This window comes from Malaclemys terrapin, chromosome 2, assembly GCF_027887155.1.
Source record: "Malaclemys terrapin pileata isolate rMalTer1 chromosome 2, rMalTer1.hap1, whole genome shotgun sequence".
In the NCBI taxonomy this organism is placed as follows: domain Eukaryota; kingdom Metazoa; phylum Chordata; order Testudines; family Emydidae; genus Malaclemys; species Malaclemys terrapin.
In genome coordinates, this window is record NC_071506.1 from 190,297,351 (window position 1) to 190,320,353 (window position 23,003).

The following is a 23,003-nucleotide window of genomic DNA, read 5'->3' on the forward strand; positions in this document are numbered from 1 at the left end:
CATTTGATATAATAACTGCTTTATATTGTTGAATATTGCTGAACTCTACACTTCAATTTTCCTTTGTCCCTATGACATAGAGGCCCATTCGTGGTTCCTTCCTCTGTGTCAGCAATTTTTGTCAGGCCTGACATACTCACTATACCTAATACACCATTGCTATAATCTGAATCTAACTAAAAGACATTTTGTAATATATAATTGGACAATTAATAACTCAGTAATCATTAACATTCTTTCATGATGTACATACGTGGTTTATATTAAGAGTTATGGACATATGCTGGAAACATGGCTAAGGTGTGTTTAAACTAGGCATGTCAGGGGGAACTGGTAAAAAGGTCTGCCCTAGACAAAGGAATGTGTTTGCTTCTCTTACCAGCCTGATTGAAAGGCAAAAACAATGAAGGTCAATGTATATATTAGGTAAACAAAGCTATCAAGCAGGGGAGGAAGAGAAACTTTATCAGGACTATAAAGACAGGTGGTCTAAACCTCAAATGATAAGCAATTGAATCAACTGATTGTAACAATATTACTGATTTATAAAAGTACGAGTGAGGTGTTTCATGAAAGCCTATGAATGTGTCTGTGATAATTGCTGGCAGGCTGTTGGATACAAAGCAATTGAATCAGAGCTGTACCTTATACAGAACATGAAGTGCATGCTGGCTGTGTCCCCCCCAGGCAGGAAGCCACAAGTAGCAGAAGCATTTTTGGGACATTCAGGGTTATAATACAAGTGGTGGCATGACCGCTGGCTGGTCTGAGTTGCACCCAGAATATGACAGTCCCCCTGTTTTCTCCTTTATTTTCAGATTTACTGTTGTCAAAGAACAACGTCATTTAGGTGTATATGAAAGGAAGTTGGGATCGCAACTAAGGCCTGGTCCCCACTTAGTCCGGACTTCGGACTAAGGTACGCAAATTCAGCTACGTTAATAACGTAGCTGAATTCGAAGTACCTTAGCCCGAACTTACCGCGGTCCAGACGCGGCCGGAAGTCTCCCCCCGTCGACGCCGCGTACTCCTCTCGGCGAGCTGGAGTACCGGTGCCGACTGTGAGCACTTCCGGGATCGATCCGGGATCGATTTATCGTGTCTTAACCAGACGCGATAAATCGATCCCAGAACATCGATGGCGTGCCGCCGGACCAGCCGGTAAGTGAAGACTAGGCCTAAAGGTCATATGCTGCCACTCTCAGGTGAGTAAAAACATTGGACAGTGAAAACCCAGTGGCAAGCTCTCTGGGCTAAATTCTTCTTAAAGGGATTTCAAATGGAGCTGCACCCATGTAATTGAGAAGAATTTGACCCTGTGAGTTTAAACTTTCAAAGGCATATCCTCCGCTGGTATAAATCAATTTACATAATTAAGAATCTGGTCTGCCACCATAGAGAGTCTGTCTCTTCATGATGCTCCCTATACTGGTTTCCACTCCTCCTGGCTGCATGGCTCCCTAAGAACCCACTGCCGCTGTCTGACCCCTGGTACCTGTCCTCTATTCCTTCTAATGGTCTATAGGGTGAAGAGGGGGAGTTACAGCAGCAGTAAATACTGAGTGAATTTCCAATTAAAAATAAAGTCAGCACATTATGTGGTAGGGAGAGCTCAAAATTAGCCATTTAAACTATTCAAAGAGGGCACACATGTTGGGACCTACAGTGGTTTCTGTTTATATTCCTCAACGCTGTTTTATGTTTGTTTTTTGAATCAGAGATAGGGCAGGGACTGTGTCCTCAAGAATGGATAAAAGAAAGGGCTGTCCTCTCCAGATATGGAAACTTCTATTACATGAAAGCGATTATAATAGCCAAAATCCCAGATTGGTTTCTAAGCCTCAATGCTAGTTGTTCTGATGTGTTCTTCAAAAGGAAGGGAGAGAGAAATGATTCCTTGTTTTGTTTATTTTCTAATGCCCTTGTCCAGGGTAAAGAAAGAAAATGCAGGCCATCAGTGTTCCCAAGGGACTGGTTATACTATATATTTGGGAAACCAACTAGATAAATGGATATGAAGATAAAATGTTCTGAATGTGTCTAGAAGGTCTGAGTTGTTGAACTGCTCTTGTGGTTTCCACCCCGAGAAGACAGGAACCAATTTTGTTAATTAAGCATTGTGTGGTGAATAAGTCACATCTATGATTCTAAGTTTTTGCAGGTGATAGCCAAGATGAACATGGAACTTAAGAGATCCACAATCCTCCCCACAAAAATCACAGAGCTTTCTTGTTTGTAACAAAGGAAGGGGGAAAAAATCTTTCAGGCAGGGGGTCAGTATTTAATTCGAGTAAAGGACCTCCCCCCAAACCCTCAGCAACATGGGCAAACAAACATTCAAAGCTTAAAATAAACCAGCTAAAGGTTTGAAGCTTTGCCCTTCAAGGTATGGAGAGCAGTTTTTTCCTTCTTCAAGCAGCATGCCAGCCATCAATGAATTTGTCCTGTTTATATACTCTTCAGTCAAATAGCTGCAACTACTCTGCTCTCTTTCCTTGTGCTCCTGAGGGGGAATTCCTTGGGGTTCAAACTCCGTCTTCAAAATACTCTCTTAGGTCTCAATCCTGCAAACACTGCTACTTTTAAGCAGCTTTCCAGACACGAATAGTCCTGTTGAGTTCAGTGAGACTATTCCCACATGAAGAACATGTGGCACCCACATGAAGAACATGTGGCACCTTAGAGACTAACAAATTTATTTGAGCATAAGCTTTCGTGGGCTACAGCCCACATTATCGGACGCATAGAATGGAACATATAGTGAGGAGATATATATACATATAGCAAGTTACATTCATAAGTGTTTGCAAGAAGCCCCTTATTCCTTAAAGAGCATATGGCAATGTCTAGGATTCACACATGGCACTTTCTCTTCTTTCCTAACCTTTATTCCCTTCCTTTTTAATTTTTTTCCACTTCATATTATATCTTAGGTTTTTCAATACATCAATCTGGTACAAACATGACAACCTTTACATACCATACATGTGTAATAAATTCCTCTTAAATCCTTCCTCTTACTCTGTGTATTTGGTGAAGTTCATTTTTAATAAATATTTTTAAAACAACTTGAGTAAGAGAACTCTTTTATTCTGAGCTTTAACATAAAACAGCACAATATTAAATCTTCTTGCCTATAATGAAGACTAGTACTTCTTTTGCTAGACACAATACCTATTATTTAATTTGGATTCCCAATGCTTCATTGTGCCTTCCACATACAGTATATATTTTAAAAGGAAGAAGCCTCTCCTATGACTACCTTTAGGAAGAGGAGGATAAGCAACAGCTTTGTTCTTTTGCAGGTTAAACTTTTCAGAAGAAGGAGGAAATTAATTGCTGCTCTGTGACACAGGTGAAAGGCCAAAACAAAAGTGACATTACTGACTGCAGTAACAAACCCTGCTGCACTAACATTGAATACAAACAGTCCAAGGCAATACATTCTTTTTCTATTCTCAGTTCGTAAATATATGGTTTTGTGTTCTCCCCCAGAGAAACTGTGAATGCCACAATTTTTCATATCCTCATTTCTAACACATTACAGTCAGTACAATAGACTCTGTTCTCACCTACGGCTGACACTGATCCAGGATTTTCCTGGAATGTCTAGGAATCAGCTTCCAATTCCAGGAGAAAATTAATCAACTATTCCAAAATCTAGGAATATGGCAACACTCCATTTTGTAGGCCCTGTTGCCCCCTCAACGACTGAATCCTGAACTACTTCTGACCTTCCACTCACAGTGTGGCATTTCCTTAGCTGGTGTGAATCAGCATAGCTCCGCTGTCTTCAATGCAGGTCCATTGATTTACATCAGCTGGGGATCTAGCCACACGTGTCTGTCCAATGACTTAATAAAAAAAATCTGAAGTATTCTCCAAAATTCATGGGTTGGGTGAAGATATTAATAGGATCCATTAATGCAGAGGTACAAAACCTGAATTGCTATGGTCATCTTCAGTGATTTTTCCAGTTGCCCTAGATAGCCAAATATATAGCCAGTATTTCTCCAGGTATTTAATACAATAAATATTCTGAAGTATGAGAAATGCTACAAACATCAAAGTAACATTTTTTATAATTATCTAAGTGTGTAAGGCAACCCTGGGAAAGATTTTTATTTTTTGTTTTTCAGGAGGGTAAACATTGTTCTTCTTCTAGAACAATAGTTCTCAACCTTTTCCATACTGTGAATTCATGTTGCAACACACACAGATTTGGGAATCACCCCCCTCCCAGCTTTATTTCCCTTTCCATCTTGCCACAAAGAAAGAGAGCATTGTTGTGATCTCCCTGAGTCCTGGTTCTAGAGATCATGACCCCCCTCAGGTTGAGATCCCATGCCCGAAAAACCTCTTGACAATTTTAATGAAAAGCAATACAGTGGGGAAAAGAGATTCTGAGTGTGTCCATTTGTGAGTCCCACATACAGGGAATAAAGTAGAGAAAAATGGAGAGAATGGAAAGAGCAGGGAGGAAATTATCAATATTGTACACTCGTTCATTATTGCTCAGCAGCTTCTGAGAGCTGCCATAAGTCTACATTGACTTTCTTGATCTAGAAATGGAATTCCTAACAGTCAACAATCCTAATGCTAGACTATTATATTTTAGATAAAATTGTATGCTCTTTTCATATACACACAATAGAGATCAATAGAACATTGGGGGAGGGATAGCTCAGTGGTTTGAGCATTGGCCTGCTAAACCCAGGGTTGTGAGTTCAATCCTTGAGGGGGCCACTTGGGAATCTGGGGCAAAATCAGTACTTGGTCCTGCTAGTGAAGGCAGGGGGCTGGACTCGATGACCTTTCAAGGTCCCTTCCAGTTCTAGGAGATGGGATATCTCCATTATTTAACATATATATTTTCCAAGGACCAGTCAGCCCATTCAAAGGAGTGCACTGCATGAGATAGTGCTTGAGTTTTAGGCCAGTGACTTACCCAAATGTTTCCATCCTGGTGATATGGCTTCCAGTTTCTCCCTGTATCACTATACAGCATCCGGTATTGAGTCACCCAGTCAGAGCTGCTGTATCTGCCTTGCGTTGCGATAGCACTGATTTGTTTCCTGCTTCCAAAATCCACCTGCAGCCATTGATAATGGTCACTATCTGATGGAGACCAGCCTCCAGCCCCTGTTGAGTTGAAACGAGACAATCAGATGTCTTAATCCAGGCTGCTTTTGAAGTGAAGTCATTGAAAAGATGCTAGTTGCTGGGTGTAAGCAGAGAACAGTATAACACTAACACAATTAAAACATATACAAAAGAAATGTGATGAGACCTAAAAAAAAATGGTCACCTCTTTTATATATGCCACAGGAAACTCAATTTCTTTCAAGCTGTTTCAGATTGATATTATAACCTTTTTATGATGTAGTTATATGATGTAAAGGAATACCCTACAAATCAGACTCTCTTTATAATTCCTTAATTAGAACTTATTAGTAAGTGTCAAACTTTAATTGTTAAGGGTTGAGCAATTTTCCATGACGTTCTTTGTCAGAGTCAGTTGACGCAAATCAGTGACAATCTATTGATTCCTTATACCCTTTAAATGCTATTTCAAATTAAAAAAAGATTATACAAATTAATTGGGAGGGAATAATAGCATGCATCTCTAATTTCCTTCCCTCTTAGTCCAGCATTTCACTGAAATAATGCATAGACCTCAAAGAATATCTATCAGATCAGCAGTAGTTAAAAAGGAAAGGTACTGCAGAAATGGCTCTGATTTTGATTTGCTGGGTGTACAGGATGTCACAGAGTACATTAACTGATGCTTGAAAAATGTATTATCACTCTTTATGGGGCTATGAATTAACTTGATAGTAATATTATTAGCAATATTCTTTTCAATCACTAGACTGTGTTGAACTGTTCTTAATAAACAAGGACAATGGTGCATAGATAAGAGCGAGTGTCAAGACATTAATGCAAGTTCTTACTCTACTAAAGCTCAAAATATTAGAGGGGAAAATAGCAGTTAGTTACACACAGGGTTATAAAAGACATTGAGATTGTGGCATAATGTGCTATACTGTGAAAGTGATGGGTTTTTGCAAAATTATATCAATAATTGTAAGTATTACATTGGGAAAAAGCAGAGAATAATTATATTTATACTCAAATGTGAGATAACTATGCAGAAAAAAATCTGCAAAGATTTAAAATGACTCCAACGATTTGTTCCAAACACATTGCTAGGATCTGGCAGGTACTATGTGATAGTGCAAAACCATTTAGTTTATCATGTGGTAACTTCTATTACTTTTTTCTATTGGTGGGACTAAATTTACACCCCAGTCCTTCTAGGCAGCCCCTAGGTTGCCTTCTGATCAATCAGCTGGCTTTATTAAATAAAGCAAACAAACCTCACCAACACAACTACAAAGAACTATGGTCACATACGCATATAGGCAAGATGGTTTTCCACAGGAATCAAAGCCAGAACTTTCATCAGCAGTACCACAGGGCAACTTCCAGAGAGAGCCTTTAATTTGGAGAAAAGAGGCAGTTGTATAGTCACTGAGACCAACCAATGGTGGAAGTCAAAGTCACACAGACTTGGCCTTTTTCAGCATATGCCCACTTACTACATACCGCTTCATTTTCTGTCTCTAAATTGTTGAGATGGTGATTCCATCATTTCACACAAGAAATGGGTGCCTTTTGTTACTATATTAACTGTAAAAAGAACAGGAATACTTGTGGCACCTTAGAAACTCCACAAGTATTCCTGTTCTTTTTGCGGATACAGACTAACACACCTGCTACTCTGAAACTTATATTAACTGTAGTGATCTAGTATTATAGTGACGTAGTGAACTGTGTGTATATGGCTGTGATCCTCAGAGCACCACAGCACCAGCAGGCATGCTGTTGTCATAATACCGAAAAGGTGGCATGCAACATACCATTGGAAAACTAATAACTCACTGATCATTAATATTCTTGCTTGATATATGTATGGTAAACCCATAAAGGACTTTATACGGACTGGGAATATGGTCTTAAAAGGTACTTGGCAAGCAGTGTCTAAGCCATGCCTGACAAAGAATGTGGTTCTGCCTACTTGAGTGTGTATCTGATGTAAATTAAGCAAGGTGTAACCAAAGACAAAGAAAAGCAAGTGGGGAAAGAGGACTACTTATCAATCTTGGCAGGGGCTGCCGACTGCTTGCCCAGAAAGCCTTCCCGTCTCTTGAAGCAGGGTCAAAGAACTTAATGAAGAAATAAGCAAAGAGAAAGAGCCATTTTGGCTTCTATCACTTGAGGCACTAAAGGGTCCAGAGCTCTTGAAATCACAGAACGATGGATCCTTCAGCCAAGGGGGGTGGTCGTGGTGTCTCTGAGTATAGGTGAAAAACCTGCTTATGCAAAGGCTAACTTGCTGAAATCAAGTTTTAGTCTTTTTAGAAGTATATTTTTTTACTTTTATTTGCTTGTGATCCTTTCTATCTTTATTCCTTAACCTTGGTATCACTTAATCCTATTAATTTTTGTTTTACTTTTACCATAAACCACTTCAGTGCTTGTTTAAAATAGTGTTTGTTAACCCCACGTAAGGTAATAAACTACTGGGTACTATCTCTTTCAGGGAGCTTAATTTCTGTACTTTTAATATACTTGTTTTACTTTTACCATAAACCACTTCAGTGCTTGTTTAAAATAGTGTTTGTTAACCCCACGTAAGGTAATAAACTACTGGGTACTATCTCTTTCAGGGAGCTTAATTTCTGTAAGTGTTCAGTGAGAGAGCTGGACACTACAGGACAAATGGTTGTGGGGAAATTCGGGACTGCTGGGGTCACCTTTCAAAAAGGAACTTGCACCTAGAGTTGCAGGGCAGGTGTTGACACAAGCTCTTCCAGGTCTGGATTGAACCTGAAAGCACCACAATGGCTTGAAATTTTGAATTTTTCAAAAGGTGTTATAGATTTACACCACCATGATCGGGGGTTAGTTTAGTGCTCATTTACATGCATAGTATAATGTGGGAATTTAAAGTAATTATTAAAAGCATCTATGGTGATATTTATTCACACACATACACAATCAGATTTACTAGACTTTTCATAGAAAAATGAATAAGGCAGGACAAACCAGAATATACCTCCTTTATTTCCCCTTTGCACTGGTTTTGAGTGACTAGGTACATTTATTTGTGGATCTAGTAGATTAGCCCCTCCACTCAATCAATGCCAATATCCCCTTCCATGTTGGTATATCTGAAGCTGATGGCACACAATGATAAAAAGGTGTCCATGTGAAGGTACTCTGACCACTAGCTTCCTGACCCACTATAGACAGGGTGTGAGGAGCATAAATGGTACTGAATGGATGCCCTTTAAACCAGTTGCAGTCTTTAAATCAGAGTATAAAAGTATACAGAAGTTTCACAGCAGATGAAATCTGATTGGTTTCTATTATTTCTTTTCCTTTTTAATTTGTTAAATTGTATTTAGCATTTATGGAATGTTTAGGATTGAACTCTCTGGAAACTCAATCTTTTTGTCCATAGAGCAGTATGGACTTTCCCCCACAATAGCCCTACAATGAACTATTTCCCCCACAATAGCCCTACAATGAACTCATAGACTCATAGACTCATAGACTTTAAGGTCAGAAGGGACCATTATGATCATCTGGTCTGACCCCCTGCATGCTGCAGGCCACAAAACCGTCCCTACCCCTTCCCTTGACTCTGCTGTTGAAGTCCCCAAATCCTGTGTTTTAGTGACTTCAATTGGCAGAGAACCCTCCTGCTAGCGATCCCTGCCCCATGCTGCGGAGGAAGGCAAAAAACCTCCAGGGCCTCTGCCAATCTACCCTGGAGGAAACTTAGCATCAGCGTGCTTGGCATCTCGTTTGGTAGCGCCCGGAGTGTTTCCTGGGTTCCTGTCGCTAAGCAACAACATGGGCCTATTCCTGAAGTGCACAATGGCACAAGGTACTACAAGGTATTACACATTATTTAGATTGTAAATATATATTTTTATATATATTATATATAAGTCGGGGTAATAGCACCACCTAGTGTTAAGGTAGTATTGCCTGACCTATGGGTTGTGTACTAATTATATTGATTATTTAAGAATTCCCAGTTTACAATTTGAGGTTGGATAGGATCTTGTCGCAAGATCAGGCCCAATATTATTAGAATTACTGTTCAACTAAGAACCTTGATGTACACGATTACAAACACTCACACTTAAGAAAAAAATTCTGTATTTGTAATAGTTTTATTAATACGGTTAGCAAAGTTAGAAACACTGCAACCCACCAAGATAGTTAGAGATATTTCAGAATGTGCATCTGAGCATCCATATACTCACACCATCCCTTGCCTAACAACCTGAAGTGTTAGTCATTATCTTCTTCATCATCATCTTCCTCGTCACCATTACCAGTGGTCATCATCCGAATGTCTCCCAATAGCTACATCTCCCCAGGCACACAGGCTGGGATTCAGTTTTTATAATGTGTTATACTGAGACTATTATGCCTAATGCATATTAAGTAGGAGTTTCATCCCCTTTTCTTTATTTGTATTTCTTCAAACTACTAATATTGGGGAGCCCTTTTCCCATAGGTTACTCGTCCATTTACCTCAAGCTTATTAGCATATATAACAATCTGTTATAATACTATAATACTATTGGTCTCTCAGAATTGGTAAGACAACTCCCACCTGTTTATGCTCTCTGTATGTGTGTGTATATATCTCCTCAATATTTATTCCACTCTGTATGCATCCGAAGAAGTGGGCTGTAGTCCACGAAAGCTTATGCTCTAATAAATTCGTTAGTCTCTAAGGTGCCACAAGTACTCCTGTTCTTTTTGCGAATACTATTCTTGTGGACAGACATCTGCTGATGTTCCTAACTTTAAAATATCCAAAACTGGTATAAAGTAGCTGTGACATTGGCAAATCCGGTGCCAGCTCTTGCCATGGCTTTAGGCCTAAGCTGAGCACTGACAAATTCATTGCTAAAAAACCTGTCTGGTTCACCTACGTATTAGTATGGTTAAAATGGGTGTTTGTTGAACATACAACAATGCGTTTAGTGTTCAGAATTTATGAAATGCTTTTTAAGTTGCTGCATGCATTAATCTCACTTACAATATCTTTATCACACGCTATAAGGTAATGATAAAGTTTTTGCTTTATAAGTGTAAAAAATGTTTGCTCTGAAACTGTGAATCTGTCAGGAAGGATTGCTTCCTGCTCATCAAGAAGGCTATCCAAACTAAATGGAGAGGCTAAGTGCAAAATGGGGTCATCCCATCAGCCTGAATTCTGAAAGAAGAAAAGAAAAATAACTGAGAAGAAATTTTTTCTCCCTTTTTTGTTTGGACTCTTAAAGGGCTAGAGCTATGAAACAAAAGCAGAGACCCCCAGGATCAACCTGGGTTATTCCTAAAAGACATTCAGAACTGACACACTACTACAACTCTGCCACCTTTAAAACTATACAGTGTAATTCATTTGTGTGTCCTTGCCTGCTTTAACCTTGTAATAACTCATTTCCTTCTTAGTTAACAAATCTTTAGTTTATTTATTACAGGTTTGGCTACAAGCGTTATCTTTGGTCAGAGATCTAAGGTACAAATTGACCTGAGGTAAGTAACTGGTCTCTTGGAACCAGAAGCAACCTGAATCTTTTGTGATCTTGGGTGTATAGCAACCAACTATCGCTAAACTCAGCTTGTTTGGGTGGCAGGATAGACTGGAATGTCCAGGAGCCTGTCTGTGACTCCATGGTAAGACTGTGTTTTAGGAGTTCACACTTGTAACTGTGTTGATGGAATCTAGTTATAGAACACACAACCAGTTTGGGGTCTCTGCCTGCTTCTTGACAGTCTGCCCTGAGACTGGCTCTCACGGCCATGAACTACTCCAGACAGCGTGACACTAGCTTTCTGTGGTTACAGCAGTTTAGTCATTACAGCATTCTATCTTGTGATACCTTATAATCTAGGGTAACTCCTAGTTAACTGCTAATGCTTTTTGTGCCTTCTGCCTTGATTCTTTTGGCTAAGCTATTGTCTTATAGGTCTTGAGGTTTGAAGGCTCATTGCATTACTGTTTTAACTTATACCGAACCTTTATCTATAGGCTCACATTCCATCCCCTCAGATCCTAGTGCTGACCAGAGTGTGCATGTGCCAGCCAAACTGAGCAAGTGATCATTCACTATCCTGGGTCTACAGAGGTGACGCTGGACCTTCCTTGTAATTACTGCTCGAGGGCAGGGATGGGCCAGGCACTAGAAATAAGAGCAGGAAGCCTGCCTTTCCTGTGATCTCAATGACCCTCCTGCTGATGTCCAGACAGCATGGAGGAGGATGCTGCCTGAATTGAATGTAAAGGGGACAAGAGCCAGATCTGAGAGGAGGAAAAGGAGGTGATTAGCACAAGGAACCTGGTAAAACCAACAGGAGTGGGATGGAGAAAGAGAAATTGTGAATGGGAGTTAGGGTGGGGTGGAGTGGGACTGGCTGGGTAAGGAGACTGGTACTGAGACGAGAAGCCTGAGGAGTGGAAACTAAGGCAACGTCCACACTACAAGCTAGGGGTGTGATTCCCAGCTTGCTTAGACATGCTTGTGCTAGCTATCATCTGAGCTAGCACACCAAAAGCAGCGGTGTGGAGGCAATACTGTGCTGACTCCTCCTACCGCGTGCTATCATGGCTACACTACAATTTTTAGCATGCCAGCACAGATGACAGCTAGCATGAGTATGTCTACATGAGCTGGAAGTCACACCCTAGGTCATAGTGGAGACATATCATAGACCGAGTAGTCAAGGAGAATAATTCTGGGACAGAGTCGAGGTGGGGAAGAGACAGGATAAAGTAATGGAATGTATTAAATAATACTAAGTACTCCATAAAATCAGGTCCTAGGAATCTTAAATCAGACACCCAAAGTTATTGGAAACTTTTGACCTCTATCTTTTTGTGACTCAGTTCTGCATCTTTAAAAAGAGGATAATACCGCCCTGTCATCTCACACGGTGTTGAAAATATACATTAATATTTGTGAAGCACTCACTTCCTGTAGTGACGAATCCTATGAGGAAATTAATAATTCTGTATTCAGTACAGGAATTGAATAATGTGCTATAAATAAGGCCACCCACTGAACTAAGAGGATAAAACCAAATATTGAATAGCTACTCACTAACTATATAAAAGAGGGGTTCCATGGAAAAATTAATATATGATCTTGTAGTAAAAGACTGCATCATAATGAACATACTCCAGGGGACAGAATTAAGGTTGCACTGACAACCTTAATTTTGGCATTTCTTAACTTTGGAGTGCTGGATTTAGCAAACTTAATATTTTTAAACATTTTTTAAAAAATTATATAGATAGATATTCTATAATTTAAGAAACAGTATGTGATTAAAGACTCAAAGATGAAAGTTAATGATGCACATATGACCGTAACTTTTGCAGTTTTTATATAAAAAGTACCAGTATATAAAAGCTACTATGAAGCAAATTACTGACATAAATCTGTAAAACTGATGTCCTCCCAACAACATAATTGTACAATGTCTCATACGCTGTAATGTACTGAAGTTACTTTTCATACACGTGTGTTTACTGTAACTGTAGTATAGTTAAAGAAGATGATTTTATCGTAAGTACATATATCAGAAAGAAACCTAACTACAGTCTAATTACATTCCTACTACAGTGGGACAAAGTTTTATCGCAGTTACATTGGTATTACTGAGATCAGAATTTGGCCTGGTGCAGCTAACAGACCTTTTGGTGACCTGCAAACTGTAGCTAGCTTTTGGAATCTTTTCACCCAAAAAAGCAATGGAAAAGATTTTGAAAATTTTGAACGACACTTGATTTTCTCTTCTTTAATTTGAGGTGACACCACCAGCTCACTTTAAACCTGCCAAAATTACTATCACATGTTAACAGCTCAATTAACAATAACAGACTGGGTCCAATGTGAGCTGATGACCTAGAGGGGAATGGTGTTGCAAGCCAGAACCTGTAACTTGACCTACTCAACTCATTTCTAACAAGGTAGAGGCAATAAAGGATTTGTAGTCAACAATGTTCTAGCAAAAGTTTATGTCCCAATTTTGCAGCACACTATTGTTTAGGATGTGCTCTCATCTTTCTCCCCAAACAATAAAGGGAGAATGAAGTTGTTTCAGTAGGAAAGGGAAGTGAAAGTCACCAGGCAAAGGGATGAACATATTTGATATTGCTACATATGCTGCTTAGCAGAGCAGCTTGTTAAGGAAATGGTGATCAGCCCCAAAGGGAAGGCAGGTGTTAGACCTTCACCAGAAACACACTGTGAAGATCAATTAAAAGTTTCCTGTTACTATTTGATCTATCAAGCAGTGTAATTTGGAGGAGTTGATTACTTTGTTTATTTGGCTTGTGAAATCTGTAACCTCTATTGATCCAAGGATTAAGGTGTTTTTTTTGTTTGTTTGTTTGTTTGTTTTTAACCAAGTACACACTCTGGAATAAATTGTGAGAAAGTTGGATTAAAGTCGTACCCCCCCAATCCCCATGTGAGCCTCACTGGGGCCTCAATTCAACAAATCAAAGCATATGATGAAATCCATGCTCATTCAGCAAAGCACCAAAGAATTTGCTTAACTTTAAGCATGTGTGTAAATTGTATTAAAGTTCATGTGATTTATGCATGTGCTTTGAGTCCAGCATGTGCTTACGCGTTTTGATGGATAGGAATTGTTTAGTGCATTGGGGCCTGGAGGAATAGTCTGATATTGCACAGGCAGGAGGAGGGGTTTTTAACATGCAGAAATATCTTATAACATTTCTCCCTTCCTAGAGTAGTGGAAAACTTTGAGTACAAAATTGATGTCTGCATTATGCTTATGCTGGAATTCTGTGCATTTTTTAATTTAATAGAGATGCATGAGAGTATGGTGAATTACCCTTCGTGAAAAACTGATGTGGCTAGGATATTGGAAGTGTGGAAGTTGGAAAAAGCGCAGACATTTTAGTCTTCCAGGAAGAGCAAGAGTCAGGCTAACTCTTCTATTCAATAATGTGAGACTTGAAGGCAGGGCCTAGGCAGGTGAATAGCAAGAAAGCAAATGGGAACAAACTGTAAAAGATACTGTTTTGACCTTGTGTTAAATAAGAATGGAATGTAGACTGTGGCAGAAATTAATAAAAAAGTGAAATATTAAAAAAATATATAACAAAATGCAGCTGTTGCTCATTATTGTATGTAATGAAAGGTATAAAAGGTTGCCTAATTGTTTATCCAACGGAGACCTGCCCATGTGTACTCTCCTGTGCATATTGCAATTGCTTGAAATAAAGCTGCCTCTGGCTTGTTGCTCCAAACTCAGAGTGAGGACTTTGTTTTCCTCCACAGAAGTTATCAGTAAGAATTAGTTTGAATTGAAACTGATGGTGAACATAACTATTTTATTAATTCCATTTATGGTGTTCTTAGCACTTTGTTATAAACTGTTTAATTTTTTTAGTTATTGTTTATATCCTGCATTTTACGGCATGCATTCTTTGCATTTTTTAAAAAATATGGTGGAAACCATACATCAACTGTATTTTTGATGGCAAGCAATTAATTTTTATTTTATATAGAGCATATAATGTAAAATGTCACAAATTGCTTCATAGACTATGAAAGCAATGCAAATGAGTTACACACGGTTAGAAGGCATTAAAACTACATAGCAATTAAAAGAAAGTAAATATATTGGTAAAATGGGCTCACTTCATTAAAGAGACAATGGGCAGATTTGTGTGTGTGTGTGTGTATATATATATATGTATGTCTGAATGGTAATACATAAAATCACAGACAATATGTTGTTTCCCAATTTTATTTTTATGCTATTCCAGAATAAAATGTGATGATACACATTTTCCTACTCACCAAGAGGCAGTGACATTGACTAACAGAATAATTAATAACTTGGGCCAGATTATCCTACCCTAACGCATGCTGGCTAGGAATTTACATCACAAGCAGTCCTCATTAACTTTAGCTAGAGTCAGGATGCCAGAATCTGGCTCTCTGATAACAAACAAAAGAGAACCATTAGTTTAGCAGTAGGAAGCCAGCACTGAGAGCTGAACATAGCAGGCCCTTACAAGCGCACAAAGAGTGTGCGTGCACAGGAAGCCTCCCTCCTACCAACTGCCTGACCCACATAATGGCAGCCACAAATATAGTCCCTTAATTAGTGTGAGCAGTCTCCGCTGCAATGAAGCACACTAATACTTAACAGAAGCAAGCACACAAGTTTATATCCCAGCCACTGAGGCAATTGCTTGGATCCTTCTGTCTCCTCATTGCTTTCAACTCTCCCCAACTCAGGGGTACTGAACAGATAAAAAGAGGAAAAATGTGAGGAATGCAGAATTGCACAGAAAAGCATCAACCAACCCCCAGAATTGTGAAAGTTTAGGGATGTTCAAGAACCCCACACATTATCCGTGCTTTCTCACTATGTTTATATCAAATATGTAAGGGAGGGAAAATCCATTTCAGAATTCTCTAGGAAGAGATGAAGAATATGTCCATACATTTTCTTTTTTTAATTATTAAATTGTTTTCTTCAATCTCAGCAATGACATGAACAACTTTTTTTTCAGTGCCTTCAGGGTTACAGAACTGACAATTTGTTCTATTAAGACACTGAACAAGCAAATAATATTATGAAGAAACATGCACGGGTCTTTCAACCAGTGAGAGAAACCAGGACGGACTCCTATTATAACTACATCCCATATAAAGGGATGTAGTTATAAAAGGGAAATTATATTTTTCCTCTACGAATTCAAACTGTAATAAGGGTGAGTGCCAGTTCACAAGTCCATTTATGAATCCATTTTAAGTGCAATGGGTTTGGGGCAGGTGGTAAAAGTGGAGAGAAACAAAAGGATTCAGATATACTTCTGATTAAACAAAAGAAAAACCTCAAAATGTAGAGTAATTTAATGTTCACAAAGCTGAAACTCAGCATACACATTCTCTCTCATTATTATTTTTATTATGGTGGAACTTCGAAGCACTAGAGCAGGACCCCATTGTGCTAGGTGCTGTACAAACACAGAACAAAAATATGGCCCCTCCATCCCTAGCGGCTTACAATCTAAGTACAAGACAAGAGATGAGAGGTGGCTGCAGACTGAGAGATGGGGAAGTGAATGAAACAGTGAAATGATGCTGGTCAGCATGATAGGCAGTGGTCTCATCACCACCATTGCATTCTGTGATTATATTGGGATGCAAAGAGGTGACATTTTCATACCAAAGGCTGCAACTTTTAATCAGAATATATTGCAACATGAGACATTCGAAAAATCCAACAATCACTTTATGAGTGTTCAGTTATTACTGTGATTAGTGCAATAAGGGACGACCTATGCATTGTTCTGCAATGCCTTATTTTCAAAACAGGATATAGAAAGTTTGTTCTCTTCCTTCTCCAGACTGACATACAATAAAAGGGCTTATCACTGAAAAATATATATAATTAAGTACAAAATATTCAGAACATCAAAATGCTGAGAATGTAAGCATTTTCATATTATGTACATTTCAAACTGGTCTCTTTTCATGACTTTTTCACTGAAATGGAGCCACACTGGTAAAAATGGGCACTTTTCAGTGTCACTGCAAGGCTGTATGAAGTTCTGGGATTTTAAATGTTTTCAGTTTACCATTTTTCATATTATGGATAAAAATCACAAATGATTTCATGCAGGTAACATCTTAGACTGTTTTTGGAGTGTATTTATCTCATTTCATTGGATTTTTTCATGTGATTACTTACTTGGGAGGGGGACAATAAAAAAATGGCACATCCTTATATGTTATGCAGAAGACAGTACAGTATTCCAAGGATGGAAGGAAGGATTTCCCAAATAAACTCAAATTGGGATTCTGTTTGAAGTCAATTGGGGTTAAAGTCCTATTTTGGTTATGCAGACAAAATTCAAGCGCTGAAATTATCTCAAAACAGGCTTTTTGTGCACTAGATGTAAACAAAGTCTTGTGGTGTTAACACAGGTTGAATATACTTTCATTTGGTACATTATTGCCAAGAAGATTATAATAAGAAAGGCTGGATTGCTAGAGATACACAAACTCCCATGCACATTTAACCCTTAGATTCGCAGTAATTTTAACCCAACATCAAGGGTTCCCACTTGGAAAAGGATATATTATCTGTATATAACACGATGTCCCTGAGCACATCAGAGGCAGGGACTGAAATCAAGTCCTCCAGATCTGATAGCATGAGGTTCTACTGCCTATATTAGCATAGGTTATACTTTGCCTTGAGGAATGTCATCCTGAGCTTCAGAGGTCTGTCACAGCTTACATCCTCAGCTGCACCACCATTTGGTAATGCAGAGCTCCTGGATGGATGTCGGAACTGCCTGGGACTTGTGAATTTGAAAGCATGAGCCTCAATTTAGTTTAACAATGAGAAGGTTAAGGAGTGACTTGATTACAGTCTATGAGTATCTACACGGGGAACAAATATTTAATAATGGGCTCTTCACGCTAGCCAAGAAAGAAATAACGTGATCCAATGGCTGACAGCTGAAACTGAACAAATTCAGACTGGAAATAAAGTATAATTTTTTAATGCTAATAATTAACCATTGGAAAAAATTAAAATCAACAATTTTTAAATCAAGATTGGATTATTTTCCCCCTAAAAGTTCTGCTCTAGGATATATTTTCAGGGACTTCTATGGCCCATATTATACAGAAGGGCAGACTAGATGATCACACTGGACCCTTCAGGCATTGGAATCTAAGTGGATAAAGAGACATACTATGTTAGCATAGGTTAAATATACACATATATAACTTCACCAACCATTTAAATACACCAAACCATTTTATATAGCAGGTGAAGTTCATGCCTTCAATCTTGTTAATAGGTATCCAATATGGGTTTGGGGTAGGAACAGAAATAAAATCATCATTATCCAGTGCACAAGAGGAAGAGGAGAGACTATTATGGAAAAACAGTCAATATATTTTGGAACAATTATCTCAATTTCTCTCCACATTCAGATAACTCCCAAACATCAAGTTGAAGTCCACTGCTAAATACATAGCTGATATATTGCGTGTCAACAAAAATGTTATGAACTATTTTCCTTATTTCTCCACATCAAAGTAAATACTAAATAAATCCCAAAGTAAATCCACATCTCAATATTTGTCACTTCATAGATAAAATGAAGGAAATACTATATATAAGCCCCCCTTTTTTTTTTTTTGGCTGAATTCCCAAGAAACTCAGAGGATCAAAAAAGTAACAGCCTTTTAAAGACACTTTGCTGATAATGAATATCTGCATTCCAATGTTTCTCAAGATACACTCCTGGGTGCCTAAATGCTTTGCATTTCAATAGCACTCCCCAAAGAGCTCCAAGAACTTCATAAACATTAATAAAGTAAGAACTACACTACAGAGTTTTGTCCACAAAACTTATGTCAACACTCAAGAATCACTATAATAAAAATTGGTATTTCGTGTTCACACTCACTACTCTTGGCAGAGCGTGTTCACAGTTGGGGCACTATCATTGACAGTATGAGCACTGCACTGTGGGTACCTATCCCACAGTCCAGCTCAACACCTTCTGCTGCTAGGTGTTGTGAGAAAGCAGAGCAGACCACAGCACATCTTGGGACCGGGCTCAATGTCCAGTGATGCATTGCTTTCTGTCCCAGCATTCCATGGGCTTCTGGCTTTCTTTCGTGGCATTTTTCAATAGCCCATCTTTGCTGTGCATCCCAGCATCCTTGTGACAAGGGATGGATCCTGCACGGCTCTCCTATACTCTGATAACTATCATGAAGACATTGTAGGTGGCAGTGCAGTTAATCGTGAAGTTCCTAACTGAAGAAGACTCCCAGTCGCCTGACATGCTATGTGATATGGATAGGAGCAACTTTAGATTGCTTTTGGCATTCACAGAACAGCTGCAGAGGGTGGACCATCACTTTTAGGCTCAGGGAACAAGCACTGAATGGGAGGATCGTATCGTCATGCAGGTATGAGATGATGAGCAGTGGCTACAGAACTTTTGGTTGCAGAAAGACACCTTCCTGGAACTGTGTGCGGAGTTCATCCCAGCACTGCTGCGCAAGGACACCAGAATGAGAGCTACCATAATGGTAGAGAAGTGTGTGGCAATTGCTGTGTGGGAGATAGCAACTCCAGACTGCTACCAGTCAGTCGTGAATCAATTTGGAGTCGCAACATCGATCCTTCGGGCTGCATTAATGTAAGTGTGCAGGGCAATTAATTGTATCCTGCTACGAAGGACTGTGACTCTGGGAAATGTGCATGAAATAGCAGACAGCTTTGCAGTAATGGGTTTCCCTAACTGTGGAGGAGCAATAGATGGCACACACATTCCAATTTTGGCGCCAAACCACCTTGAGATGGAGTACATCAATACAAAGGGATAATTCTCCATGGTGTTGCAGGTGCTTGTGGATCACAGTGGGCATTTCACAGACATCAATGCAGGGTGTTGCAGGAAGATGCATGATGCACACATCTTCAGGAACTCTGGCCTGTATAGAAAGCTACAAACAGGGACTTTCTTTCCAGACCAGAAGATTACAGCGGGGGATATTGAAATGCCCATAGTGATCCTGGGAGACCCAGCGTACCCCTTACAGCCATGGCTGATAAAACCTTATACAGGAAACCTAGGAAGCAGTAAGGAGTGGTTCAACAACAGGCTGAGTAGGTGCTGGATGACAGTGGAATATGCCTTTGGCAGATTAAAGGTGCTCTGGCGATGCCTTTATGGCATGTTAGACATCAATGAGGATAATATTACGATGGTCATAGCTGCGTGTTGTACATTGAATAATCTTTGTGTAGCGAAGGGTGAAAGATTTGCTCAGGGGTGGAATGTTGAGGCAGACCCCTTGATTTTGAGCAGCCAGACACCAGGCCTATCATAGGAACCCAAAGGGGGGCAATTCGAATAAGGGAGGCTTTGAGGCAACACTTTGAAAAGGAAAACCAGTAATGTACATCTCCATGATTTGTGCTGCAATGACAATGTTACATTACATGTAGTTTTTCTAGGAAGCAATGCTGACAGTTGGGGCCTTACATTCCAATAAGCAAATGATTAAAGTGCCTGTGCATGTATTGGTAGTGCCTGCTATCTCAATTTGTAGGAAACAAATAAACGTGAGTTACCATTCAAAAAAAACTTTGCTTTTATTGCACAAGAAACACACACACACACACACACACACCCACACACACACACACCCACACCCACCCACCACAGGTGCCAGGGAAGGGCTGTTATTTTGAAAGTTGTCCGAGGAGGTGGAGTGAAGGGGAAACAGAAAGGACTATGCGGACAGAGTTTGCAGGGCGTGAAAAAGAGTTCTGAATGTGCTGCAGAGCATCTGCTCAGTCTGCAGCATTATTAAGCACTTCAGCATCTGCGTTTGCTCCTCTATCACTTTAATCATCCATTCAGTAGCATCATTAAACTCCTGATTTTCTTTTCTGTCCTGCCTTTCGGCTTCCCTCCACTCCTTGCGTTCCATTTTCTCTGCATTGGAGAAGTGCAATAACTCCTGGAACACGTCTTCTTTGCTCTGTCTTGGGTGCCTTCTTATCTGGTGGAGATGCTCAGCCGGTATTTGTGGTGTGTTCCTGAAGGCCACGTCTGCTGAAGCAGAAGGAACAATGCACAGAAGCATGATTGTTAAATTCACGCACAGCATTGAAACATTTCAGTAAAATACACCTATTGTAACATATCACTTTCTCACTGACCCTTGGCAAGCACACATCTCTGCGAACACCCAAAGCATGGAGAGTGTTGGCTGAGAGTGGGGTGGGGTGGGGTGGGGGGGCTCTAACACAGGGAAAAGAGCACTCTGCAAGTGTTGCAGTGTAGCCAATTAGGGGGAAAATGCTAAAACTCCCACACTTTTCCACAGGCAGGGGTCATTGTAGCAGATCTCTCTGCTAAGTGTGAGCAGGGAAGTGAGGATACATCTACTACACGCTTGTGGCTTCCGCCGTGGTCCCTATGCTGCTTGCCTGTGTGTCGCTTTGGTCTCTGAACAAGTGATTGCCGAATGGCACAGGAAAGTTTCCTACAATAGGGGAAGGAACAAAGCAACTCTGCCAAGGAACCTTCAGCAGAGGATTTCCAAGTACCTCCTGGAAACTTTCCTGGAGATCTCTCTGGAGGATTCCTGTGAAATCTCGGTGTGCATCAATACTCTGTTCTGCTGTACAGATTAGCTACACAGGGAAATGTCCAGCACAGACAAACAACCATCCTTGTACATTTCTATACCCTGAACCCAACTCCACACTACACAAACCACAGCCACTTACCAGGTGTCTCCTCTCCTGCTTTTTGCTCACTGAAGAGCAACTGCTGAGACTAGCCAGTGCCTGGCTGCCTGTCCCACCGGGCAACCCAGCCAGAAGCTCCACATCATCATCTAACTCCACCTCTTCATCAATGACTTTGTCCTCTGGGTTAGGTATCCATGGGGCTCTTGGCGGAGGTGGTGGTGGTGAAGTTGACATCAAGGATAGCATCCAGCTCCTTACAGAACCAACAAGTCTTAGCTGAAGTACCAGAGCGACGATTTGCCTCCCTTGCCTCCTTTATCTTCGCTCTGCACTGCAGTGTGTCCTGATAATAGCCCTTTTCTCACAAGACTTGAGAAATATGCCCATAGGTATCAAAATTCCTACGGCTCAAGCGCAGCTGGGACTGTACAGCCTCCTCTCCCTATATACTGAGCAAATCCAGCAGCTCCGGAGTGGTCCAAGAGGGAAAGCGTTTGCTGCGATAACCTGCCATAGTCACCTGGGAAGATGTGATGAGACCTCTCCACGCCGAGCAAACAGGAAAAATTCCTGGGGCTTCTAAGGGGGAGGGGTGGATGGTTGTTTACCTGGCTGCAGTGCAATGGAGTTCAAACTGCTGACCAGAGTGGTCACGATGGGCATTGTGGGACATCTCCTGGAGGCCAATTAAAGCGACAAAAATCAAGTGTTGTGTCTACACTGGCACTTTGTTGACAAAAATTTTGCACAAAAAGCCTTGTGTCTCTCATTGGCATGTTTTTATTTTGTCGCCAAAACGACATTTTTGCCGCAAAAAGTTGCATCGCAGTGTGTACACATTCACTCTTTTGTTGACAAAACTTTGTAGTGTAGACAAGGCCTTAGCCTCACACCACCATTGTATGGAAGGAATTTTTCTAGCCACTTTACCATTGGGAAACTGAGGCACTTAGAATTTAAACAATTAAACCATGGTGACAAGGTAAATCTAGCAAAATGGGAATCAGAACCAGACTCCCAGGTCTATTGCTTAATCCTTGGACATGTCATGAAATCCATGAAAAATTAATACTTTGGGGAATTTCTGAAGAATCCTAAGCAATGCAATTAAATTAGCTACCCGTGAAATAGTGATGGGCAAACCCAGTAAATATTTGAGTTCACGTTTGTGTAGGCACCTAGAGAAGTTAAGATTCTTAACTGAACTATCACATGCTATTCAGCTTGCAAACTGAACTTGCAAAAAGGGGTTTTCATGTATTTTCAGGTGCATACCGCTTCTGTCCATAAAGGAAATTCCACAGAAACAGCTCTCTCCCATAGTGTTTTGACATATTCACCTTCATTCATAATTGGAACCAGAAAAATGAAATTTGCACTAGAAGAATCAATTTGTGTTATTAGAACTGGTTTGTCCCTCACTAGTTTAAATACAATAGAAAATTTTACTGATCTTTCAGTAAGATCTGATAATTTTGAGTGAGGGCTTTCTCCTGTGCTCATTCAGGTCATTGGATCTTTGTCAGTGATTTGAATAGGAACAGGAGCAGGCCCTTAATCAGAACTAACATCAGAAACAAATTAGGAAGACCAACAGCATTATTATTTGA

The 23,003-nt window shown here is 40.0% G+C and overlaps 1 protein-coding gene across 1 annotated transcript in view; it reads right to left on the minus strand.

Annotated features, from left to right (window-relative positions):
• The window catches only part of CNTNAP2 (contactin associated protein 2), a 1,643,672-nt gene that overhangs the window by 1,049,229 nt on the left and 571,440 nt on the right, over positions 1–23,003 (minus strand). Inside the window, exon 3 of the mRNA XM_054019209.1 lies at positions 4,949–5,142. Within this exon, the coding sequence (XP_053875184.1) occupies positions 4,949–5,142 (194 nt within the window). The remainder of the gene's footprint in view (positions 1–4,948; positions 5,143–23,003) is intronic.